The sequence below is a fragment of the Euleptes europaea genome, chromosome 7 (assembly GCF_029931775.1).
Source record: "Euleptes europaea isolate rEulEur1 chromosome 7, rEulEur1.hap1, whole genome shotgun sequence".
NCBI lineage: Eukaryota > Metazoa > Chordata > Lepidosauria > Squamata > Sphaerodactylidae > Euleptes > Euleptes europaea.
In genome coordinates this window covers 16,396,728-16,423,158 of record NC_079318.1, presented here as the reverse complement: position 1 = coordinate 16,423,158, position 26,431 = coordinate 16,396,728, and the positions used below count along the sequence as shown (strand labels likewise).

The 26,431-nt window shown below is 41.3% G+C and overlaps 2 protein-coding genes and 2 non-coding genes across 4 annotated transcripts; 3 read left to right on the top strand and 1 right to left on the bottom strand.

Moving 5' to 3' along the window:
- Positions 1-3,640: 3,640 nt before the first annotated feature.
- On the bottom strand, positions 3,641-12,595 carry MRPL18 (mitochondrial ribosomal protein L18). Its single transcript, XM_056853306.1, has 4 exons — positions 12,455-12,595; positions 6,662-6,873; positions 4,305-4,539; positions 3,641-3,750 (listed from the first exon to the last, which is right to left on the bottom strand). The coding sequence occupies exons 1-4, from the start codon at positions 12,593-12,595 to the stop codon at positions 3,679-3,681; spliced, it is 660 nt and encodes a 219-aa protein (XP_056709284.1). The 3' UTR covers positions 3,641-3,678.
- An 86-nt stretch (positions 12,596-12,681) lies between these two features.
- Positions 12,682-26,266, top strand: TCP1 (t-complex 1). The gene is made up of 12 exons (XM_056852669.1): positions 12,682-12,761; positions 16,160-16,245; positions 17,063-17,191; positions 19,989-20,086; positions 20,581-20,691; positions 21,514-21,695; positions 21,880-22,006; positions 23,181-23,356; positions 23,561-23,684; positions 24,449-24,641; positions 25,162-25,325; positions 26,038-26,266. Exons 1-12 carry the CDS (start codon positions 12,689-12,691, stop codon positions 26,252-26,254), a joined length of 1,680 nt encoding a protein of 559 aa, XP_056708647.1. The 5' UTR covers positions 12,682-12,688; the 3' UTR covers positions 26,255-26,266.
- Positions 15,597-15,731, top strand: LOC130481285 (small nucleolar RNA SNORA29). Its single transcript, XR_008933470.1, has one exon. It is a non-coding gene; the product is annotated as a small nucleolar RNA SNORA29 (small nucleolar RNA).
- Positions 18,323-18,459, top strand: LOC130481284 (small nucleolar RNA SNORA29). Its single transcript, XR_008933469.1, has one exon. It is a non-coding gene; the product is annotated as a small nucleolar RNA SNORA29 (small nucleolar RNA).
- Positions 26,267-26,431: the final 165 nt, after the last annotated feature.

Genomic DNA, 26,431 nt, shown 5'->3' with positions numbered 1-26,431 from the left:
AATGACCTTGGACAGTTCCCCAGACTACGCTTACAGCTTACAGCCCTCGCTCCTCGCCTGCACCACGACACTCTGTGGCGCAGACTGAAGTGCCCTGGTTGCCTTAGAGAGTCCAATGAAGGCAACTAGGAGGAGGTTAAAAAGAGCAACAGTTCATTTACCTAAACACAGACCTGGGCGGGGGGGGGGGGTCTGTGAACTAACCCACAAATAAGATGCAGAGTTAACTCCTCAGAGAAACAAAGGAAAGTCGGTATCATTTATGCGTTCGCATGGGGCGGGCCCATGGCTGCTGACAAGCAGATTGATACACAAAAGCACCAATGCACATTAGGTGTCTACTTCACTCTAATTAGCATGTGTGTGTGTGTGTGTGTAAAGTGCTGTCAAGTCGCAGCCGACTTATGGTGACCCCTTTTTGGGGTTTTCATGGCAAGAGACCAACAGAGGTGGTTTGCCGGGGCCTTCCTCTGCACAGCAACCCTGGTCTTCCTTGGTGGTCTCCCATCCAAATACTAACCAGGGCCGGCCCTGCTTAGCTTCTGAGATCTGACAAGATCAGGCTAGCCTGGGCCATCCAGGTCAGGGCATAACCTATAGATATTGGCCGAAGGCTGTCTCTAAGCAAGTTCTAGGTCTTGTGATCTTAGTAACTAGAAACCACATACCTAAAGATGAAGGTAATTCAGAGCTCTCTACTGGTGAAAGGCCGTACCAAGCACAGAGAGCATGATTTGTTGGTTCATGGCTCCCGGGTGCCGACTTCCCAAAGCTTCCATGTGTGTGCGTATGAATACATAGTGTTCTAAACCAGCCCTTATATCTGGGCATTACAAGACCCACCAAAAACGAGGACGAGTGCCGGATTTACGTATAAGCTCAACAAGCTATAGCTTAGGGGCCCTGCTCTCTTGGGGGCCTGCAAAAAAATTTAAAGGGGAAAAAATACCAGATGTACATTTCCACAATATAAGATAAAAAACAAATAAAATAAAACCTACATACAGCAACAGTGTTTTGTGTTGTGTAGGCTCCTATGATGTAAGTAATGGGCCCCGCCTGACAGCCTGCTCCCTAAAATATCACTGGTTTGCTCATTTCTATGTATAGGGTGCCTACATTCTGCATGGACTGGTTGCATGGCAACATGTAGCATGCAGCTGCAGACTGCAGTGCAGCACAGTTGAATGTAGGTCAAGCTGTTGTACCTGTTATCTACAGTTAGAGCTTAATAATTATTTCACTATTAATATACTTCTTAATTGTATTTCAGTTCGACAATTACTTTGATAAAATACAAATTTTATGTGCAAATGGCTTTAGATACCTATTAGGTCCATAAATTACCATATAGCATATATTCAACACAAAAAACAGCGACAATTTCTTGTTGACAAAGGACAGCTAGACATATAAAGGGCCCCATTACCTTCAATAGCTTAGGGCCTCATCAAACCTAAATCCAGCCCTGAGGACGACTCAGGTTCTTTTCTTTGGAAGCAAGAGGTGATTTTATTTGCTAGCAAGGAAGAGCTCTGTCTCAAGACAGCCAAATACAGCTCTTCAAAAAAGCATGCAGTATACGCATGTATTTATACTTTTCGTGAGTTCTTTGTCTAGTCCACCCTCTTATCGTTTGGTTACCTTATGCCCATGGTCTCACACAATTAATTTTGGGCTTTAGCTTAATTGACATTGGATGACTTTAGCCCTTTTCTCTATTTTCTCATGCCAACTTTTACACCTGTGATAAACAAATACCTTTTTCACCTTTCCCGAATGAGATAACACATGAGAGATGTTCATCTTGGTGTCATCTTGGCATACCTTTTGTCTAATGAGCCAGGTGTCTTATTTGACAGTCCATAAACTACTGTATGATTTAATATGTTTTTGGAGATACATCTAAGCTACTGTCTTATCCGGTGAACTTCTGTACTTTGGCTGCATTATAGTACTTGGCTCTTTGAGGCTATTAGTGAAGTATTGCTTATCTCTAAAGTGAAACCTTTAATATGTGAACTTTTGCCTTTAGGGTGGGCAGAACAATCGGTGCTTGGAGCAGGGCATTGGGGAGATTGGATATTTTTTGTCTCCTACAACCGCATTAGAAGTTTGTGAATTCACATCTTTCATTCACCTCAGAAAGCTGCTTTTATTATTTTCATTAACCCTTAGCTCAAGCCTACAGTACCACCCCATGGGAGGCGGTGGGATTTCCTAGGGGGGGCACTAAGAGGCAAGGGGGCAGCAGGGGGGCACTAGAGGTGGGCCCCTTCAACTGTGTTGTTCATTAATTTACAATAGATCAAGCTAGGGCACCATGCTGGCAATTTTGGTGGAAACTATCAGAATTTTTTCCCAGACTTTGAAGAGCTGGTACCATTGGATCGAGTTCATCAGTTTTGTTGAATAAATTTTAACTAAAAAGTTTTAATTTGATTTTGAATATATGTGCAATTAACTGTTACTGTTTTGAAATTTTATTGTTCTTATCTTCTTTAGTGAGTCATGCAAACCCCTATTTTGAATAATGTTTTTTATAGGATAGGGTAGGGGGAGCTGGAGTTAAGTTTGTGGAAACAAGGGGGCAGTGGTCCGAAAAGTTTGGGAACCACTGCTCTAGATCAGTGTTTGCCCTGGCCTGGATGGCCCAGGCTAGCCTGATCTCGTCAGATCTCGGAAACTAAGCAGGGTCAGCCCTGGTCACCAACGAATACCAGGGTTGCTGTGCAGAGAAAGGCACTGGCAAACCACCTCTGTTAGTCTCTTGCCATGAACCCCCCCCCCCAAAAAAAAGAACGGGTCGCCATAAGTCGGCTGCGACTTGATGGCACTTTACACACACACACACAGATCAATGGTTCCCAAACGTTTCGGGACACCGCCCCTTAGTTCTACAAACTCAACCCCAGTGCCCCCTTACCCTATAAAAAGCATTATTCAAAATAGGGGTTTGCATGACTCACTAATAGGGTTGCCAACCTCTCCTGCTATTACAACTGATCTCCAGCCGATAGAGATCAATTCACCTGGAGGAAATGGCTGCTCTGGCCATTGGAGTCTATGGCATTGAAGTCCCTTCCCTCCCCAAACCCCGCCGTCCTCAGGCTCCGCCCCCAAAATATCCCGCCGGTGGAGAAGAAGGACCTGGCAACCCTACTCACTAAAGAAGATCATAACAATAAAATTTCAAAACAGTAACAATCAATTGCACATCTATTCAAAACCAAATTGAAACTTCTTAATTGAAATTTATTCAACAAAACGGATGAACCTGATCCAGTGGTACCAGCTCTTCAAAGTCTGGGGGGATATTCTGATAGTTTCCACCAAATTTGCCAGCATGGTGCCATAGCTTGATCTATTGTAAATTAGTGAACGACACAGTTGAAGGGGCCCACCTCTGGTGCCCCCTGCTGCCCCCTTGCCTCTTAGTGCCCCCCTAGGTAATCCCACTGCCCCCCAGGGGGTGGTACTGCCCACTTTGGGAACCACTGCTCTAGATGCACATTTTCCCCATACGAAGCCTCATGAGGCTTCAAGGTATAGGCAGACATGTAGAAAATGTTTGTTTAAAAAAAAATTGTTGTCAACACCAGTTTGTCCATAAGATTTTTATTCAACATGAGAGGCTTTAATAGTCTGTTTCTCAGCCCATTCTCCCAAATTTCAAACTTATTCATAAATTCTTCGCAGCTCTTTCAGTACAACGCCACCTTCGCTCATAGCATTTCGGAAGCTCCGGATCTGTTTTGTTTAGAAAGAGAAAGGAATGGAGTCACTGGTTATTATCATTTATACCAACATTTAGCACCATACAGAATAGTCCAAACACTTCCCATCTATTGTCTCAATCCTTTGACAGAGGGCACTTTCACATAGCTCAAATAATGAACTTTCAATCCACTTTCAGTGCACCTTAACAATTGTTTGCAAGTGGATTTTGCCAGTTCACACAGTAAAATCCACCTTCAAAGTGCATTGAAAGTGCATTATTTGGGCGGTGTGATAATGCCCAGATTTTCTCTTGCCCTTTTAAACAACACTGCGTGTCTCATTATCAAGAGTTTGCTAGTGGTGACATTTTGTATTACTACACAGACATCATGAGACAATTCACTCAGCAGGACTGCATGTTGTCAACTGAAGCATTTAACACTATAGCCCTTCTACTGCTCAGTGCTTGCAAGTAAGCAGTTATCCAGCCAGATCTGTGATGAGAGTTTGATTCGTGGGGTGAGGGTGGGGGGACAGCACCTAGAGTGTTTAGTTTACTAAAACTTCTAAAATGATCAACTTGCCGTATCGCAACGTTTTGACCATGGAATTACAGCTCGGAAGTCCACAAAGTTGATTCCTGCTTCAAGACAACGTTGAGCTAGCACTTGCCCGACGTTCACACATGCTGTCACGCCTGTTGTACGATGAAGGTACTTCTTGATGGCCCACTCTTGGGTGGAAGCAGAAACTACAATTTGACCGCTGCAATGCTCAACATAGGCCTCCACGTGATTCTGTGTTTGTTCAAGTCTCAACCTAGATTCCAAAGCAAGAAAATGTCATGATTTTATTTTGCTAACTAGTGATGTTTTTCCAATTGCCAGTAACAAATTTCTGTACGATTCTACTTCTAGCAGAGAATCATAAGCCTCTTGTCTGATACTTCTTCTCAGAATGCCTGCCCGCCATTCTTCTTCCATACGCAGTTGAAACCACAGTTCAAAATCCACTTCTGTGAAGCCTGTGATGTAAACTCTTAGCCCTCATACCTAACTCTTAAAAAAGCCTTCGCTGTGGAAATCTAGCTAGTAAGCAATATGGGGCTGTGAGCATCTTTTGCTTATATTAAAAGTACCACATACATAGATGGTTACTATAGTTTTTAAGTATTAAATTGAGATTTTATTGTTCTAAATTTATATTTTTGTTATTATTTTTATTACTGATTATATTAATGTATTTTGTATGATGTTACCTGCTCTGACCCTGGCTTCGGCCGGGGAGGGCGGGTTATAAATCACATAAACAAACAAACAAAGCAGTTAAATTACACTTGCCCGTTAACAGCAAGGCTGGCAGTAGTTGTCTATAATACCAAAGCTGGGCAAAAGACAACTAGGGGAAATCCATGTGCTTGTTCTGAAGGTACCACAGGATGAATAAATGAAGCTGCCTTATACTGAATCAGACCATTGGTCCATCAAAGTCAGTATTGCCTACTTAGACTAGCACTGGCTCTCTAGTCTCAGCTAAATGGTTTTCACACCACCTACTGCCTGGTCCTTTTTTACTACAGCTGCCAAGGATTGAACCTGTGATGTTCAGCAAGCAAAGCAGAGGCCCTTCCACTGAGCCACATCTTCTTATGGGATGTAGAAAATCTCTTAATCCCAGGATGGGGTGTGTTACTTGAGATAAAATTCTCAGTTGGAACACCTTTCTGTCAAGTAACAGCAACAAATGAAACTAAGATATCAGAGCCCAAATGCCAAGAAAAGACACAAACTGATTCTCAAGTGATTGCCCAACATACAGTCCTCCAGGGGAAGAATCCTGTATGTTGCCAAGGAAGACATTTCCTAAGGAAGGATGAAGTAATTTTCTCCAGGGTTGCTGAGACTGATATGGTATGTCCATACTGGTCACAATCCATTATCTTAACAGAGAGGACACTCATGCTTTTAGGAAGGACAGCTAATAAAACAGCCAAGCTGTGATTCAGACCTTTTAAAGTCCCACAGGATACACACAAAGGACTAAGAACCTTTAATGCCTAAGCAATGATATTCTCATTCCAAATCAGGACTGAAGGAGGAGACACAGGTTTCTTCCATCCTATGAAATAATAAACTGCAGAACTAGAGGCAGGATCAGTCCTCAAAAGGCCACTCTGCAATTATGGGAAATGGATTCTCATACACCAAATAGGTATTGTCCTAAAAAAGTGCATACAAACAAAACTACCCATAGAAATATGTACTGATTGCACAGGAAACCTATGTGACATAGAAAGGTGAGGGGGAAACACATGTCTGAAACTGGTGAATCTGTGACAGGGCTCTTATAAAAAACCCATGTAGCAGGACATCTTCTCAATGCACTGCTGTTGTCCTAAGTATGCTGTGCCTTGGCAGGCTCTTTCTTCTATACAGAGGTACTTCTGCACCTTTCTTCAGACGCTCAAACAATTCCCTCCCTCCCTGGCTGAAGCAGGAGGAGCACTGCACACAAGGGCTCATGTTAGAGCTAGCAGCTGGATGCCTTAAAGCCGGTGCAGGATTGCAGTCAGTGGGCACTTGGATGCAGCAAAGTAAGTGCGGAGGAGCCTATAGAGAGGTCACCAGTGTCTTCATCATCAGGAGCACAGCGTGTAAACTATAAGGACCAGATTCTGGGTGTGGAATGTGACAACCAAAGGAAGCCAATGCAGATTTATGGAGACAGGCAACCCAAAGACAACAAAAGGGAAATGATGGTGAAGCAAGTTGAGAATATCAGTATTAAATACAAGCCTGAAAATAAGAGTATTTTTAAAACATAAAGGTACTCTGTAGATTAGGAGACAAAAGCAGTTTTGTGCTTTAGGACAAGTTTTTTTTTAATGATAATGTCACAAGATTTTTGTAGACTTCTGCTATCCTTTTTTAAAATAACCCACCTATGCCAATACTCTTGTGTTGGCCACGTTGTTTTCCAGCCTCTCTCTTTCCTTGCTAGAGCCAACTGCTGCAAGTTACGAGGATTCCGATTAGTAAAATCAGGAGCAACAATTTCATTTTCTGTTGTATCCAGTTCATCCTCAACAGAAGGTGTGGAACTGGGAATTGCAGAACTGAATCGAATACCTAGAGAAGAGAAACAGAAAAATTCCTTCATTTAAGAGTTGTTGAAAATAACCTGGTTCATGCACAACATAAAGCATAACAGAATATAATGCCATTCTAGTATACAGCTTACATTATAATGACACAATCCTGCAGCAATGTAGCTGCATTTACCAACAAATGCAAAAATAAAATAATGTAGACTCTATTGCTGAATGGGGGGGGGGAGAGATGAGAAAATGCATGTGTTCATCCTAGTGAACTCAAATGGATTGTGTCTGAATAACATGTTTTAAGATTGTCTGTTAATACTGTCATACTTATAGTCTTAACTACATTATTCTCTTTAATGAGACTTGTTTACAGCATGCCCCTATTTACCACAGAAAAAAGTACGTAACCACATTGGTCCATAGCAAAATCCAAAAACAAAAGCCATTTTAATACTTTTTATTAAGACCGCCTTGTCTTCTGGAGAAATTTTTTAAATGGCATTTGGAGATCTTGTGTTGTGCTGAGATTATAGAGTGTGGGAGCAGAGCTAGGGAGATCCAGGTTTAAATCCCCGCTTGCCAGAAAACTAGCTGAGTGACCATAAGCCAGACATGGTCTTTCAACATGTAACTTACCTCAGAGGGTTGCTGTGAAGGTAAGATGGAGAAGGGAAGAACCGTGTATAGCAGGTTATCTATTTATATCTGTCAGATGAAGGCTATGCTACTTCTGGGGGGGTATGCAGTCCAACCCTATGCGTGCTAACTCAGAAGCAAGCCCCTGAGTTTAATGGGATTTACTCTCAAGAGTGCACAGAACCGCATAGTTAATGGGAAAACAAGTTTTATAAGTAGTTATGTACAGATGGGCCCAGGGTCACAAGAACAGTAATTATAAACCTGATCATCATCCTAACCATTCACTTCCCAACCACTCCAGTCATTTTCAGAGGCCCTGTCATCTGAGACAGCGTGGTGTAATGGTTAAGAGCAGTGGTTTGGAGCAGTGGATTCTAATCTGGAGAACCGGGTTTGATTCCCCACTCCTCCACATGAACAACAGACATTAATCTGGTGAACCGGGTTCTTTCCCCACTCCTTCACATGAAGCCAGCTGGGTGACTTTGGGCTAGTCACAGCTTTCTTCATAGGGTGTCTGTTGTGGGGAGGGGAAGGTGATTGTAAGCAGGTTTGATTATTCCTTAAGTGGTAGAGAAAGTTGGCATATAAAAACCAATACTTTGGAAACCAAAACTTTGGAACTCCTTCCCCAGGGAGATTCACCTGTTTCCCTCCATTGTTGTCTTCCACCAGTGGGTGAAGATTCTTTTTGTTTTGTTTGGAATATCTCCAATAACTATCATTGGCTCTCTTCCCTGGTTTTGGTGTTATGTGTGTTTATATGTTTTTATTCAGTTATTTGATATAAACTTTAAATGTTGTTTTAATCAGGGTGAATAAAAATCAATAATGTTTTTAAATTAAAAATAGGATTTTTAAAATTTAAATTGGATTTTTAAAAAATAAAATGCTTTTTGAGGAAAATCTATTTAAAGATAGTTTTCTATTTAAGATACATTATAGTCCAAAGGTTATATTCATAATGAAATAAGGATTAGTTTTTAATTATGTAGCATGAGACTGTATATTTACACAATTTTTGGTAAATGAATTCTTCAGTGTATATTTTATGAGTTATTGCAATAGGGCATCTTGTATGTTTTAAATTGAGTCTAGTTTTTAATTTAATGTGATATTTTTGAATTGATGTATTCATAGTTGTATGCTCTTGTTGGAAGCTGCCATGAGACTGGCATTTGCCAGAGAGGGTGAGGTTTAATTCAATAAATCAATTAACCCATTCACAATGTCATGCTCTTCTGATCTTCCAGAAGTTTCTGTAATATTATTTGGGCAATTTTTCTATCTAGAAGATATTATCACAGATGCTTGGTTTTGCAGTTCTTAAAACTGCGAACTTGTGTCTGCAGAAATAACATGTCTCTTCTTCACGGCAAAAATGTTATAAAATAAACATGAAGAGTTGTGAAAAAGACCTTAATCCCATTGTTCCTTTGCTAATCTATATACACAGAATCATTGATTCCTTGTCCAATTCCAGTGAATTATATATTTTTAGGTCAATCCAAAAAAGGATATGGGACAGTGATTCCCAAATAATAAAAGCCGGTGCTGAAGGTATCTGCTCCCCTCGTTTTTTAGGCCTTTCTTATCAAACAAACTCTATGGCCCAGTATTTTTTTAACTTAACTATACCCTCTCACCGTAGAGCATTTTTGTTGGCCAGATTTAATATATTCCCTTTAGCTGTTGTTAGTGGTAGATACAAGGGAATACCACGCGAAGCAAGATATTGTAGGTGTCAATGCAAAGAACCTGACACAATACAACATATTCTCTTGTACTGTCCACTTTTTACACAGCTTCGATGCAGCTTAATTAGCTCCCTTCCTCAATTTACTATTGCAATGACTACTGGAAACATAGCCCATTTATTGGATGACAAAAGCTTTGAAGTTACCACTCAAGTAGCCGAGTTCCTGGCCAAGGTCCTAAAGGAGGGAGAAAGAAGGAGGGGAACCCTCATTTAATTGTTTATTATAATATTTACCGATGAACTGTGTATTTATTCTTTTTTAGATCCATACCTAGCTGCCTTACATGTTTGTTTTGTTACTGTTAATGCCAATAAAGGTTCTGTTTTCTGTACACAGAATCAATCCCTTACCCCTTAAGTGCTAAATTTCAAGAAGTTCAATGAATAGAAGATTGTTCGGAGTGGAATAGATCTGCACAAGGAGCTAAGTGTGAGGAGGGAGGGGCAAGCAGTAAAAATGGAAGTGAAACCATTTGAAAGGAATACTCCACAAGTCTTGGGATCTTTGTGTGTATAGCCTATAATGGCAGCAGGCCATAAAAGAGTGTAGAAAATCATGATTTAAATCTAGTCTTACCGACTAGTGATTTAAATCCTGATTTAAATCAATTTGATTTAACTCAAATCCACCCTGGTTTTAATGTTTGCCTCTTGGGAACCCTATGTGGATAGGAGGCGGATAAATATTTTTAAATAAATAACCATTCCAATGTTTAATATAGATGATCCCAATGTCAGCAAAAGTTCAGTTCCTTGCTATGGCCTCATCTAGCCCCAGTAATCTAAGCTACTTACAGAAAAAAAGAAGGGCAAGTATTATAATAAATGTAACAGAAAGGGTATGTTTATATGAATGGGAAACTGACTACAGTGTAAATTCCCCCACTCCAAGAAAACCCCATGATGCAATGGTTCATCTGTCACACCTCTTCACAATACGCCAATGGTTAGGGCTGCAATCATAAACGGTACAGCTTACTTTTGAAGAAACATATCTAGGATCAGCGTAGTAGTACCCCAGTAAGCAAACTAAGGAAGTGAGGCAGTAATTACTCGAGACGGTATAACAGAAAGCAATACTTCAAACTGTAGGTGGAGGATCACACTTTGGAAAGCTCACCTATATTAAAACACTGCAAGCAAAAAGAAAAGGTAGACGTTTTCTCCCTGCTATACTACCTTTCTATTCACATTGAATTTTTTCATAGTAAAAAAACACCCTAAATTGAAATCCAAAATGACAGTCTGAATCAGTTCCATCCAATTTGCCACAGTGCTATGTACCTCGTGTGTACCGCACGTGTGAACCAAGGCTTGCTTTAAAATGAATTCTACATAAGGCAATTAAGTTAGTTCCCAAGCAAAGTGATTAGGATGTTGCAGTAAAACAGGGGTTCCCGGGGGGAGAGGGAGACCCAAGATCGTTACCAAGAAAACAGTTTATTTGCAGCTGCTGACTCAGAGGCCCTAATGGGCAGAAATCTCTGAGTCCCGATTATACTGGGGAAGAGATATTGATCCAAATTCAAGTTATGACGATGCATCAAGTTATGCATATCTGATTGTATTACGGACAGAAAGGCGACTCAGTACGGTTGCAGTTTCATCCAGTTTCTCCTATCATTGGTTCTTGTAGGTTATCCGGGCTGTGTAAACGTGGTCTTGGAATTTTCTTTCCTGACGTTTCGCCAGCAGCTGTGGCAGGCATCTTCAGAGTAGTAACAGTGAAGGACAGTGTCTCTCAGTGTCAAGTGTGTAGGAAGAGTCAGAGAGGGGTTGGGTTTGAGCTGAGTACTGTCCAGCAGACGTAATGTGCTAATCATTGTCCTGTAAGTATCAAGATAATGTACTAATGAGAGTGTGGTATGTTAATATGGAAGCATTGTATCCTGAAATGATCTGGTAATGTGTGAAATCCAAAGCTAATCTGCATGGCTATTGTTGACTGTAGCCTTTGTTAGTCTGGAGGTTTTTCAGGGCAGGAAGCCAAGCCAAACCTCCAGACAGAACCAATGAACTCTGACCGTGAAAGCCTTCGACAATATCTCCTATCATTGTTTATCGTTCACTCTGACACTCCATGCCTCTTAGCCCAGTGACCCAGTGCACAGAGCAGGCTTGTAGCTAGGCCGAAATTCCTTCCCTGGCAGCCTGGAAGCCAATTATTACCGGGAGATCTCTGGGGTACTGTCACAAGGACAAAGCTATAAGAGGCACAGCCTCCCACTTTCTTGCATGGAACCAACTCTCCCAGTTTCCGCTTTTTTGGTGCGGTTTTGAGGGCAAGCCACCACCACCACCACCCCCACACCAGGGTTCTGTACCTGGACCGGCTTCCCGGAATCCCCTTGCTGCAACCCCCAGCTGCAAAGTCCATCTTCTCAATGCCATCCTGCCGGGGGCGGTGGTGGGCCAGCAAACTAAGAGACGCTAGGCAGAGCCATCTTTGCGAAGGGAGCAAAATTATTACTATGGATTCACTATTCAAATCTCTATGCTAACCGCAAAGGAAAGAAAACAGAATTGCAGCCCTGCACCAGCATGGCGCCGCCTAAGCCCACCGCGCCCGCATCCCTACTTCTGATTGGTCGCTCCACGTAGCTCCGCCTCCATTTGTCTTCGGCAGCCAATAGCTACTTCAGATTGGTGTGAGGGGCCACTGAGATTTCGGTCATATCCGGCGCAGCCTTTTAGTGTCACAGCTCCCCCACCTTTTTTTCCCCTTGAGTAGGTCACGGATATCCTCCAGCCCTTTACGGGGAAACAAAAATGTCTGCGCCTATTTCTCTGTTTGGGACTTGCAGCCCACGATGGCCTAACGTGTAGTGAAAAGCTCAAGGCCGCTTCTAGAAGTGGTTGGGGTTGCTGATACCTGCCCGGGGGGAGATAGTGCAAGGACGCCCCAATAGCAATTGAGATGAGAAAACGAAAAAGTGGGTTTCTCTTTAAAACACTGGAGGGGGGGGGAAGATGAACTTCCGGAAACGATTCAGCCACCTTTCACCATTTCCGGCGTGTTCCCTCCCTCCTGAGAAACCACGCCTCCTTTCCTGTCAAACGTTTTCTAGAATCTCCTAGAACGCATGGAACCGTCCCTCCCAGCGTGCGACCGGCCTCGCTGGTTGCCACGCAACGGGGGCGGCCCTTCTCATTCGCTTAGCGCCCGACCAATCCGCAGCAACAACCGAACCGCCCGAACTGTGACGAGTCTCCGAATTGGTCGGTTTTCTTTTTACGTCACAGCCACCGCGTCCTGGGTTGTCCCGAACTGTGACGCGTCTCTGAATTGGTCGGTTTTCTTTCAACGTCACAGCCGTCGCCTCCGAGTTTCCCGGATGGTTCCCGCCCTTCTCTTTCATCCTTCCGCCAGGCGCCATTTTGACAGGCGGCGGTTACCCGGAAAGCGTCGCCTCGTCAGGGAGCGGGGTGGTGCGCGCGCATTGCTCTTTCGGCCTCTTTTGTTCGGGAAGATGACGGCGCTGGAGGGGCCTTTGGCGGTCTTCGGAGACCGGGGCACCGGCGAGACCATCCGCGCCCAGAACGGTAAAGGGGGGGGGGAGTGTTCTCGTTCCATTTTCCCGGGTAGTTAACGGTCGCGTTGCGGCCTCTCATTGCGTGGGGCCGGTTGAGGCGCGCGCACGTGATTAAAATGGCGGGGGGAGGGGCGGCTTCTTCTGGTCGGCGTGACTCGCCAGGCCGTGTAAGAATGGGCTGCCGGGCACGGGTACCTTGGGCGTGGAGCGGCGGGGTGTCGGGCGGCACATGGATGTGCAAAACCAGCAGGTTCCTCAGCAGGAATGGCGACCCCAGCCTCGCCAGATCCTTTTTTTTTTTTAATGTATTTTTATTTTTATTTTTTTTAAAAAATATATTATTATTTTTTATAATACCAAAACAAATTGTAATAAACATAAATCCAAATACAAAAAAGAAAACATAAAAAATACAAAAAGAGCGCTTATACAACCATCAACATTACACTACTATTATATAATTTGTAAAATATATAGTGCCCTAATATCCACCTAATAGCCTAATATCCACATTTTGGAGGACTTTCATTCATAAGGTCCCCATGAATCGGAAGCGACTTGACGGCACTTAACACACACACAATATCCACCACATAAATCCAAATACAAAAAAGAAAACATAAAAAATACAAAAAGAGCGCTTATACAACCATTAAAAATTACACTATATTATATAATTTGTAAAGTATATAGTGCCCTAATATCCACCTAATAGCCTAATATCCACAATTTGGAGGACTTTCATTCATAAGGTCGCCATGAATCGGAAGCGACTTGACGGCACTTAACACACACACAGTATCCACCACATAAATCCAAATACAAAAAAGAAAACATAAAAAATACAAAAAGAGCGCTTATACAACCATTAAAAATTACACTATATTATATAATTTGTAAAGTATATAGTGCCCTAATATCCACCTAATAGCCTAATATCCACATTTTGGAGGACTTTCATTCATAAGGTCCCCATGAATCGGAAGCGACTTGACGGCACTTAACACACACACAATATCCACCACATAAATCCAAATACAAAAAAGAAAACATAAAAAATACAAAAAGAGCGCTTATACAACCATTAAAATTACACTACTATTATATAATTTGTAAAATATATAGTGCCCTAATATCCACCTAATAGCCTAATATCCACATTTTGGAGGACTTTCATTCATAGGGTCGCCATGAATCGGAAGCGACTTGATGGCACTGAACACACACACACAATATCCACCACCCACCTTAACAGTGTATCCCACCACCACTGGACTTCCGGAGAAGTGTTTTGACAGTATTTAAAATTACTATTTTTATTTCTATTTTATTTAAAAAACATTCATTAACTATCCTTGTAAAGCCTTGACCTGGATGGCCCAGGCTAGCCTGATCTCGTCAGATCTCAGAAGCTAAGCAGGGTCAGCCCTGGTTAGTATTTGCATGGGAGACCACCAAGGAATACCAAGGTTGCTGTGCAGAGGAAGGCACTGGCAAACCACCTCTGTTAGTCTCTTGCCATGAAAACCCCAAAAGGGGTCGTCATAAGTCGGCTGCGACTTGAAGGCACTTTACACACACACACATCCTTGTAAAATTCATTTTCGCCAATTTATCCCAATATGCGGCGGCCTCGCCAGATCCTAAGATGGTGCGATCTTACTGTTCTCTTGGACCTAGATCTTAGCTACGTGGGGGAGGGGGGGTTGTGGTCTTGGGACGGGGCTTGTCAGTCTGTTCGCCAGGGCAGCATCCTTCAAACAAACTAATTGTTCCCCGTGACTTCTTTGCTGGGTTCACACGTGAAGTCGCGAATTTTATTGAATCAGTGATTGCAACAAGGGCGAAAACGCATGGGAGGTTTTGCCTTGGGTTTGCCACTCTCCAAATGCACATTTTCCCCAGCCAAATTCTCAAAACACAACAATAAGCCCTGATGCAGAGTTTTGAGAATTCAGATGGGGAAAATGGTGCATCTTAGAGAGCGGCAAATCCAAGGCAAAACCTCCCATGCGTTTTTGCCCCAAGTCTCCTAGATTTAGCAGGGTCATGTTTTGCAATCTGTAATAGTACTTACAATCCACATGGGTATTTCTCCCCAGTGATGAGTTCCCGTTTTCAAGATTCTCCTTAAGCTGTATGCATATAAGGTTCCCCTGTCCTCAGTGTTCACACTATTACAGTACCTGGTAATCTAGGACCAAAAACAAAACAAACAGCACTCCTGATGAGCCTAATAAAAAGTGTTTGCTGAGTGACTGGGGTGGTGATGCTTTTATAACTGTTAATCCAGATCACTTACTTACATAGTACTTGCAGCTTGAAAGATTGCTGTTTCATTAGTGGCTTTTAGTATTTTTATTTAATAAACTTTTTTGTATTTATTATGTATGGATTAGTGTGAATTTAAAACCAGTAACTACCATTCTTTCACTTGTTGAAATTAGCTATTTATTTTTATATTGTGGTTTTTACTGGTAATAGTGTATTTAAAAGAATCTATTTTTGTTTACGATGTGTATATTTTATTTTTCTGCCCAATCAGGCCCACAAAGGAAAGTAACAATTAGAATAATAAAAATATATCATCATACTGGTTAAAAAACAAAAGTTAAAATATATATTAAAAAAACCAAAATGCAGGAAAATTTAAAGCATAAGGAGGGATCACTAAGGGAGAAAAACAAAGTCTTCACCTTCTGGCAGATGACAGTGATAGAAAGAGAAGAGTAATAATTCTATTAACAATTTTTATCTTTTCTTAATCTGTTGTATTGGCATATGTAAGTAGTGCCTCTAAACTCAGAAGGTTATGTAGAATCTGTGTCCAAATAGGAGTTGGATCCTTCCCATTCCACTACCATTTATATATGCTGCAAATTAAGTGGTTATGCTTATGGGATAAAGAAAAGCTTGTCAGAGTCTGAAGGGGAAGACTGACAATATCTTCTTCCTATATGAACTGGCAGAACAGTTTTACGAAGAGCACATTTCAAGTATGACCGTGACCTGGTTCATAGAGTGCCTCAGTGCAGCTACTGTATTTATGATAAAGGGGAGATTTGATTGAACTTGTGTGCCTGTAAGATGCTTTGGTTATGAAACTGAATGCAAATAAAATAGTTATATATGTGTAGGCTCAGCTCATGTCATTGTAAAAAAGGATGGATGGACAGACTGAAGGACCTGGTTGATTGGTTTATTATACAGATGCAGTACATAAGCTCAAGACTTGCTTTTGCACTTCTGTGATACAACCTACGTGCTAAATTGTAGTGTGAACTAGGCCATGGTAAGCAAAGCACTGTCAGTCTTGAATTCGGGATCTTCCCAGAACTATTTTGCTTTCTTTAAAGGCTTTGATTTACTGTATTTGTGAAGAAATTGTATTTTCTTAAATTGAAACAGTTATGGCTGCTGCTTCCATTGCCAACATTGTGAAGAGTTCCCTTGGCCCTGTCGGTTTGGATAAAATGTTGGTGGATGACATCGGTGTAAGTAAACATTATTTCCAATGAGAAGGTTTTAGAGAAAAGTGTGTTCTGCGGTTAACTGATAAATATTAATGGTGAAATTTTATACCTTTCTTCTGTAAAGATAGAAGAAAGGTACACCATGCCTTGCACCATTTGGCTATGTGATATTTATGGTAACTTTATCATCTTAAGTATTTTTAAAGTTTTAATGTTCTGATGTTTTGTATGGCACACGTTTCTGTAAACAGTTAGAAACCTATAGCTTGATGTATTAAATAATTCTGTTTATAACAACCAATTAATTTGCATAAAAATTCTTGTCAGCACAACAAAAGGCTTAATTGAAAGTAGTATTGAAGTTCATAATAGGCATGTCAGTCTGAGAAACCATCCTTAGAAGTCTTGCAAATACATACCTTATTTACATGTACAGAAAAAGAATTACTAGCCTGCTCATACCAAATTTGTGAGTAAGAGAAAGAAATAGTGAAAAGCCCATTCTAGTTGATGAGTTTTTAGGTATGCTCACTCATTAATTGTCTTCACTCTGTTTAATGAGTTTTACTCCCATTAGTGTGTGTAGGATAGCTGTCTTCACTATTTAAATGATTCAGGAATGTGCATAGAGAAACAAAACGTTGGAAAATACCAAAGGTATATCATAGAAGTTCATTAAAAAAAGCAATGCATCCTTACCCAAAAGCCCCTGTCATTCAGCCATCTGACTAATGGTGTTTGCATAACTCTTTGTCAGTATTTTTTAATTCAGGTTATTATATTTCATGATCCATGCCAAGTGAGCATAAATAATGTTTTACCATGCTTGGATTACTAGGATGTGACCATTACGAATGATGGTGCAACCATTCTGAAGTTGCTGGAGGTAGAGCATCCTGCTGCAAAAGTTTTGTGTGAACTAGCAGATCTACAAGACAAAGAAGTAGGAGATGGGACCACCTCTGTGGTACGTGCAAACTCAAAGGTTTTGAGAGCAAGTCATTGTTCTGTACTGTTGACTTCCTGTAACTTTGAAATCTACTCCGCTTTCAGGTTTTTACAAATTATTTCAAATCACCAAAATTCAGGTTTTACTGGCTTGAAGGTTTTAATAGGCAGTCATTCTAATATCACAGCCAAAAAGTGTTGAAGTATCTGTTTCTTTCATGGAGTTTAGAATTTTAAAGGTACTGTTTCATGCATGTGATTTTCCATTTGTATGAAATCACACACAAACTAATGATAACTGAAGCAGTCATCAAATGACTTGTTGAGCCTGAAGATTTATGTTAGTGAACTGTGTGCTTCTAATTATGATTACTTAGAACTAAGTCCCATAGGCCCCGACCTGGATGGCCCAGACTAGCCTAATCTCATGAGATCTCAGAAGCTAAGCAGGGTCATCCCTGTTTAGTTTTTGGATGGGAGACCACCAAGGAATACCAGGTTCCTTATGCAGAGGAAAGCAATGGCAAACCACTTCTGTTAGTCTCTTGCCTTGAAAACTCTACTGGGTTGCCATATGTTGCCTGAGATTTGATGGCACTTTATATTCATAAGTCCCATATAATTCAGTAGGTCTTGCTTTGACTTCACTTGTTTAGGACTGCAACCTTAGTTGTTAATTGAAATTCAATGGCACCTGTTTGTGTATCTGTACTGTCAGCAGCAGTCTCTAACAATCCATGCATGGAAGTTTTCAAACAGCCCAGTCTGTTTCTGGAGCCTCCTCCCACCCCTGGAAAGATAACTTCTGGGTCTGCAGGATCCATGCATAGGAACAGCCATAGTGAGGTTGAACTTGACTCCTTCCCTCAGCAAAAATGTGCTTCTGGACAGAGGAGTGGTTCACCCCCATTGTCACTCCAGCCCTCCCAACTTCCCTGTCTATTTTATGGGTCCCATGACTCTGGGAATGATCTTTCAAGAGCTGGAATGGACTGTAGGATCAGAGAAGCATGCAGGAAAACTTGCAGAGGTAGGACACAGGCCAATATATTCTGTCACTAATAATTACATAGATGAGAACAGTATTTTTGGTGCTGTGTGATCCTATAGCCATTTAGATTGCTCTTATTGTTAAAACTGCCGTCAAACTCTTCCCATTTGACTACTATCCATTTGCACTACAAAATGGGTGGCTATGCTTATGGGATAAAAAAAAATGCCTGCCAAAGTCTGAAGGAGAAGAATGATGTTGTCTTCTTCCTATATGCAATGGCAGAACATGTTGCTAGAGAACTATTCAGATTGAAAGATAATGTGCAGTTAGTTACAGTATGTTTTATAGTGGTATACTACCGTTAATTCTTGCAAACCGATGTAAAGTAAACTGAAGGATGATGGGAGTGTTGGTCTGCAGTAAAATAGCTAGAGTCAATTCCAGGAGCACCTTATAGACGAACAAGATTTTCGGGGTATAAGCTTTCAAGAGTCAAGGCTCCCTTTGTCAATATACCTATGACAGGATGGAGCAGTTTGAGGTTGAGAAATAACACTTTTGCCGTTTTTTATTAAAAAGGTAAAGGTTCCCTGTGCAAGCACCGGGTCATTCCTGACCCATGGGGTGACGTCACATCCCAACATTTCCAAGGCAGACTTTGTTTGCAGGGTGGTTTGCCAGTGCCTTCCCCAGTCATCTTCCCTTTACCCCCAGCAAGCTGGGTACTCATTTCACCGACCTCGGAAGGATGGAAGGCTGAGTCAACCTTGAGCCAGCTACCTGAAACCGACTTCTGTCGGGATCGAACTCAGGTCGTGAACAGAGCTTTTGACTTCAGTACTGCAGCTTAACACTCTGCGCCACGGGGCTCCTTGTTTTTTATTAGCATAATGTATATGTGCATAACAAATGTGTGTACTATCCCAGTTCTGAATCATTCATAGAACTGTTTTTGTCTTGAGTAAGCAGTGACTTTTAGAGAGCAGCAGTGGTTAAAAGTGTCAGACGAGGATCTGGGAAACCCAGGTTCAAATCTGCCATGGAAACTTGCTTGGTGACCTTGGGCCAGTCACACACTTTCAGCCTTGACCCTAGCAAGTATTTGGATGAGAGACCTCCAAGGAATACCAGGATTGTGGAGGCAGGCAATGGTAAACCGCCTCTGAATGTCTCTGGTCTTGAAAACCCTACAGGGGTCGCCATAAATCAACTGTGACTTGACGGCGCACACAAAAAGTGACTTAACTAATGTGAAGGTACACCTTCACATTAACACAGGAATAAGTCTGTTTCTACATGGCCACTCTCCCCCTCCAGGTTTAGCAGTAACCAACAGAGTGTAACGTGACAAGTCCATGTCCTTCAACAAGCACATAAAAACAAAGTGGGATGTAGAGCCGACACTCCTTCCGTTTATCCAGAAGCAGCAGCAGTGGGTTTTCCCCCCCTATTACTTGGCTTGAGAAAATGGTGGCTTCATCAACAGCCAAAGCAGTAAAACATCTCTAGGATCCACTGCTCACATTCTCCTTATGCCCCTCTGCCATCCTCAGATTTCTGTCCCTGGAAAGCTCTTTGAGCCATTCTTTGTTCCTTAGAAATCCCAGTGATTTACTGTAGGAATGGACCAGACGGAGAACAGGAACTGGTTAGAAGGCTTAGTTTGGCCTAAAGGTCTGAGTGTTCCCACCACTATAGTGAGTTATAAGTACTAAAATTGTATGTAAAGTAACTTGTATCTTAACTGAAATGATCATCTGGTTCTCATTGAGTGACTTGAACAGTGAGTGTGCTTTGCCTGATCATGCCTCTTTTATGACAGGTAATTATTGCTGCAGAACTGTTGAAAAATGCAGATGAATTGGTGAAACAGAAAATTCATCCTACTTCCGTCATTAGTGGGTATCGTCTTGCTTGCAAGTAAGAAATGTTTGTGTTTACTGTCAAGCAATTTTAGCCTTGCCTGTGTGGTGTAGTGGTTAAGAGCGGTGGACTCTAATCTGGTGAACCACGTTGGTTTACCCACTCCACATGAAGCCTGCTGGGTGACCTTGGGACAGTCATAGTTCTCTCCAAACTTTCATCTTCACCTGCCTCACAAGGTGTCTTTTGTGGTGAGAGGAAGTGAGTGTGATTGTAAGCTGGTTTGGGGTATAAAAACCAGCTCTTTGACTTCTTCTAAGTTTTGAACTTACCTGAGAATTTAAAATGAAGGGCAACACAACTCTTTCCTTTGGTGTGGTGATAAAATACTGATGGTCCACTCTATCATTTTTTCAGCCCTTGCTTCATTTACAAAAGTATGAAATGCTGTCCTTAATATAAGATTGACATAACTTGTATAAATGGGCAAATTATTGACTTTGTTACACTATTAAAAATGAAATTCTGAGAAATTTTTTTGTTTTAAATAGGGAAGCAGTTCGTTACATCAATGAAAATCTCGTTATTAATTCGGATGAGCTGGGAAGAGACTGTCTGATTAATGCAGCTAAAACGTCTATGTCTTCCAAAATCATTGGAGTGTATCCTTTCAATTCACAATGTAAAGCTGGAATGGGTTTGTATGGAAACTAAAATCCAGGCAGGAAGAGATGGCCCTTGATGTTCTCCCAGGATGGCCGTGAATGAAGTGAAGGTTTACAGGACTTGCGCCTACACATTGTTTCACATGGCCTGATTTCTTCAGCAGTTTGGCTGTGTGCATAGGGAGTCTGTAAACTATTTTACACTTTGTCTTCCCAGTATGAGGTCCAGAGGGGAATCAGCCCTTTTTTCTCTCCCCAGGCTTCTAGGGTTGCATAGTCTCCTCCTTTTGTTTTTGGCTGCTTTTGTGATCCGTCCAGGATGTAGGCAATTTACTACTAGGGGGTACAAGGTGGGGGCTGTGAAGAATTATGGGGGCAGAGGGATCTTGCTTCTCAAAATTTCCCTCTTAGGGGCTTGAGCAGGCTGATATCCTCTCCCCTCTTTTTCTTTAATGGATGGTAATTAACTCAACATTTTGTCTGCTTTTGGAGAATTTTCACGGCATTTAAAGTGTTTTTTCTCCTTTTGATTATTTTACGAGTCGTATCTTTCTGTATGCCTAGAGTCTTCTGAGTATACAGAAAACCCTACCTTGTCTATTGTCCTTGCTATTCTTTTCAGTTTACTATTAGATGTAGTGATGATACTTGAATTAATAGAGAATGTTTTTCAGAGAACTTGCATCTGTAAAATCCATTGGCCTTTGCTATGGCAAAAGGCTGTTCTACTGATTTGTTAAGCTACCTTAATGTCAGGTGTGTTGTAAATTTCATGAACTCGTGATACAACTGCCCTTATTCACCTTAATAGTCTTGCAGTGACAGTGATTTCTTTGCCAACATGGTAGTGGATGCTGCTCTTGCAGTTAAATACACAGATCAAAAGGGGCAAGCGCGTTATCCCATCAACTCCATTAACGTTTTGAAGGCACATGGCCGCAGCCAGGAAGAGAGCATTCTTGTAAATGGCTATGCATTGAACTGTGTTGTGGGATCCCAAGGTAAGGCTAAGATCTTCCTGGGTTTTTTTAGAAGGATGTGGCTGGAACTCAGTTTCCAGAATTTGCCATGTTTTGTACAATACCACGTAACTGCAGTATAAATCATCCTGTAAATACCAGTTGAAGTTTTCCAAGCGTTAAAAAACTGTCTGGATAAAAGATCTTGGGTGTGTTTCTTTTTTAGGCATGACCAAAAGAATAGTTAATGCCAAGATTGCATGTCTTGACTTCAGCCTGCAAAAGACCAAAATGAAGCTTGGTGTTCAGGTGGTTATTACAGACCCTGAGAAACTGGACCAGATTAGGCAGAGGTATGCTATGTAGATTTAAAAACAACCCCAACTTAAGTTGTAGAATATGTAGTTCTAAACTTGTAACTTTACTGTCGTACATAATTATAAGTTTAGGAGTTTATAAATCTTAGACTGATTTTTATCATTAAATGGTAAGATTATTGCTGTGTATTCATATTAAAATATAAGATTAAAACCTGGAATCATAAAAATTATATAGTGTTTTTTTTTTCTAAATTATATGCTTGCTAAGCTGTACAGAAGCCAGTTCAGTTTGTTATTAAAAAACAGCAGTGGTTTTGACATTTAATTGTACTTTTATAGGGTGGCGTACAAACATCAACCCATGGTTAACATGGGAGAGATTTAAACCAGTTTATCCTTCTGCCTCATATCTCCGGAAATGTGCTCCTTGCTGCTGAAAAATCACTCAAGGCCCAGCAGATTTCTGTTTTGTGGCCAAAAGTTGGGGACTGCTTGCAGCATCAGTTTCTCTTGGGCTCTTCTGAGAGTTCAGCTGCATAAAGAACTTCAGAGTATCTGCACTTTTCGGGTAGCCCTGTCCACTTAGGGTGTTCTGATCAGAAAAGTGCTCTCTGTGTTTCTCCGCCTAGATAGCAAGCTGTAAGGACATCTTGCTATAGCTGGGGTGAGGGTTCCTGGCGCCCCCTTTCCTATAGGGGAGCTGACAGCAATACATATGGTGGATGTGGAAGCAAAAATCACAGGTGGGTTTGGTGCCAGCGTTCGGCAGTTTTAAGTTGTACTACATTGAACATGTGTGCTTGTGGCTAGTAATGGTTGGGAAGTGGCCCACAGCAGAAGATCTGGACCGGTAGTTAGAGGAACAGATTGCTCATCTAGGACAGTGGTTATAGTGGGCAAAGCTGCTGCCTTTCAAGGAAGATTGTCTTACCGTTACTGATCTTCTAATTTAGAAACCTTTGATAATCTTCCAAGAAATGCCTTAGAACATCATTTGAGGTATCCCTCCTGAATTCTTCACAGTTTTGATATGCAACTTTTATATGCCTTTGAATACAGTGGGGGAGAATATGCATTACATTTCAGCAGGCTAACTAGTGTGCCAGAATCTGTTAGTTGCTCAGCATCTTTTCTTTATAGCTTTAACACTGACCTTGAATTCAAATTTAGTGGGTCTTAACTAATTCGTACATGCTATCTTGTGCAGAGAGGCTGACATCACTAAAGAGAGAATTCAGAAAATTCTGGCTACGGGTGCCAATGTTATCCTGACCACTGGTGGCATTGATGACATGTGTCTGAAGTACTTTGTGGACGCTGGTGCCATGGCAGTACGCAGAGTTCTAAAGAGAGACCTTAAACACATCGCTAAGGCTGCTGGAGGTAATTACAGTTCAGGATATGGAAATTGGAACTTCAAATCTAATCCATCGTTTGTCTTATTAACGGAAAACTAAAATACATGGAATAGTACTACTACTCAACGCTTGGACTGGAAATCCAAGTGTGAGTTTGGGACCACTTGGTGTGATTAGAAGAAGCCCTTTTGTATAATAGTAAAAGCCATTTTGTTTTTGTCTTTCCAAGCCACTATTTGTTCTACTCTGGCCAACCTGGAAGGTGAAGAAACCTTTGAACTGTCGATGCTGGGGCAGGCAGAAGAGGTGGTTCAAGAGAGGATTTGTGATGACGAGTTGATCTTAGTCAAGAAGTAAGCGAACTTTTCAAACTTGCCGTATAAAAATTAATCAAGAAGTATGCGAACTTTTCAAGCTTGCTGCATAAAATTTAATTTTGCTTAACTTTTTGAAATGGTTTCCCATTTAATTGCTGCCACACTGTTTAAGTGTTGTGAGCGGTTATACGCGTGGGATAAATTATCCTCAGTCATCTGTAAGTGCTACGGTGAGATGTGGAATGTCTCATCTTTACCGATGAACCTGGACACTTAATCTAGTTTTTATTAGCTACATAATGAATATCTGGTAGCTCAAGTAAATATAACTAGTGAGGCAAGAAGGTAAGTGTTTCTTAGAATGCTTGCTAGTTCTAGGAGGAAACAGCTTTGTGTAGCCAGCATTGTGTAGTGGTTAATAGCAGCGGACTCTAATCTGGAGAACTGGGTTTGATTCCCCACTCCTCCACATGCTAGTCATAGTTCTCTCTGAACTCTCTCAAACCTATCAGAGGAGCACACCTATTATATTAAGAGCTGTGGAACACAGGCAGGACAGTGCTGCTGCAGTCGTCCTGTTTGTGGCTTCCTAGAGGAACCTGGTTGGCCACTGTGGGAACAGACTGCTGGACTTGATGGGCCTTGGTCTGATCCAGCAGGGCCTTTCTTATGTTCTTATCTACCTCACATGCCTGTTGTGTGTGTGTGGCGAGGTGGGGAGGTGATTGTCAGAGGCACTGAGACTCGTTTTGATAGAGAAAAGCAGGGTATGAAAGCCAACTCTTCTACTTTCCTTACAGTACTAAGGCACGAACATCAGCCTCCATTATATTACGAGGAGCAAATGACTTCATGTGTGATGAGATGGAGCGATCTCTGCATGATGCCCTCTGTGTTGTCAAAAGAGTACTAGAGTCAAAGTCTGTGGTACCAGGAGGTGGCGCTGTCGAAGCAGCGCTTTCCATTTATCTAGAAAATTATGCAACCAGCATGGTAAGTGATTGGATTAAGGTTTAATAGATACGAACTGTTGCATGCCACCTTGGTTTTGCCAGTCCTTGGGAGCAGTCGTATTTCTAAACTTATCTGTGCCTTGATATAGAGAGGAATCTCACTGAATTGAAGACTAAGATGTTAGTGCACTCAACATAAACATTCTTTGTGTTGGATCAAGCGCGAGGATCGTGAACTTTCTGCTTCCCTCGCCAGTCTTTTCTGACCTTAAGAAAGTTTTATTCCTGGGCTTGTGGGACTGTCATGAAGGACAGTTTTATCCCCATCACCTTCCCCACTGCATTTGTTGGTCCATGCAGGTTCTGTGACCTAAGAATAAACTGTCCCAGGATTGGAAAGGACTGCTGCAGGTGGTAGGAATATCTGCAGCTCTTAAGAGCCTTCTGCTGACAGATCACTGGAATCCAGATTGGTGTTTATAAAATAGTTCTTTTATTCTACTAATGCAGGTTTAAAGCATTGAAATGTTAAAAGGAGTTTTTTCTTTTTTTTAAATTAGGGATCACGTGAACAGCTTGCTATTGCGGAATTTGCAAGATCTCTCCTAGTAATTCCAAATACTTTAGCAGTCAATGCGGCCCAAGATGCCATAGATCTTGTTGCAAAACTCAGGGCATTTCATAATGAAGCGCAAGTTAATCCTGAACGGAAAAATCTGAAATGGTAGGTATCTATGCAAAAAGGAATGACCAATTAAAGGGGTTGGTGACAGAATCAATAGCTGGTAGCTATTAAACACTCGCTCCTAGTTCTAATGTTATATCATAACAGCTAATAACTTGCTAATGTTAAACCATTTTCCTCCAGTTGGTGGTATGTCGTGGCTGTGTTTGTGACAGGGGAGAGAGTTAAGTTGAATTTAAGCAGGCATTCTGCTTATATCTAGTATGGAAACTTTCAAAGTGGGTCTTATTTTACAATTTGGGATAAGACCGTTTTGAAATTCATATATCAGTTTCATGGCCACCTGGATTACACCCATTTTATCAAGATATCTTCCTGTTGACTCTTGGGTGGTCCCATTTGTGTTGGGTGGTGCTGACCCAGAAATAACCAAATGTGTTGCGAAATATCTGCTAATAATAGTTTCCTTAAAGGCACGGCAAGGTTAAACTGTTGTTAACTAGTGATATTATTATTATTGTACTTAACTGTTATGCTTGTAAAGTAACTCGATTTTTGGTTATTGTGATTTTAATTTTTAAGTGTTTCAAGTATTTTAAGAATTTAAAGTGACTTTTGTTGTACATTTCAATGATTTATAATGTTAAAATTCTTTTATCCTATGCACGTTGTGCTCAAGACCTTTGGTCAGATGAGCCTGAAATAAAAGGAAAGGATGTCTGTTTCACACCTCTTCATTTCATTTTTATAGGATTGGCCTTGACTTAATCAATGGAAAGCCCCGTGACAACAAGCAAGCTGGTGTATTTGAGCCTACCATGGTCAAAACAAAGAGTTTGAAGTTCGCAACCGAAGCAGCCATTACTATTCTGAGAATTGATGACCTTATTAAGTTGTACCCGGAGAGTAAAAATGATAAAGGTGGGTGTTACGAAGATGCCGTTCACTCTGGAGCAATTGAAGACTAAGTGGATTGTTTATTTAACTGTGTACCTGTAAAATTCTTTCTAGTCCCATATTTACTGGTATGTTAATAAAACAAGCTGGCAAAAGTCCTGTCTACTCACAGAAGGTGATTAACTAGTGAATAAATGAAGTAAGAACCAAATGCTGTATTTGTCAGTGTTCTTGTACATCTAAAGCTG

What these genes read in the sequence shown, in the direction of transcription:
- MRPL18 (XM_056853306.1), bottom strand. Translation starts at nt 12,595, where the DNA reads ATGGCGCCTGGCGGAAGGATGAAAGAGAAGGGCGGGAACCATCCGGGA. An exon ending in CAGGACGCGGTGGCTGTGAC is followed by an intron (nt 6,874 to 12,454) that starts GTAAAAAGAAAA and finishes TCTTAAATGAAG; the next exon opens with GAATTTTTCTGTTTCTCTTC. An exon ending in ACACAAGAGTATTGGCATAG is followed by an intron (nt 4,540 to 6,661) that starts GTGGGTTATTTT and finishes TTTGGAATCTAG; the next exon opens with GTTGAGACTTGAACAAACAC.
- TCP1 (XM_056852669.1), top strand. Translation starts at nt 12,689, where the DNA reads ATGACGGCGCTGGAGGGGCCTTTGGCGGTCTTCGGAGACCGGGGCACC. An exon ending in GAGTTGATCTTAGTCAAGAA is followed by an intron (nt 23,685 to 24,448) that starts GTAAGCGAACTT and finishes CTTTCCTTACAG; the next exon opens with TACTAAGGCACGAACATCAG. An exon ending in GAACGGAAAAATCTGAAATG is followed by an intron (nt 25,326 to 26,037) that starts GTAGGTATCTAT and finishes TCATTTTTATAG; the next exon opens with GATTGGCCTTGACTTAATCA.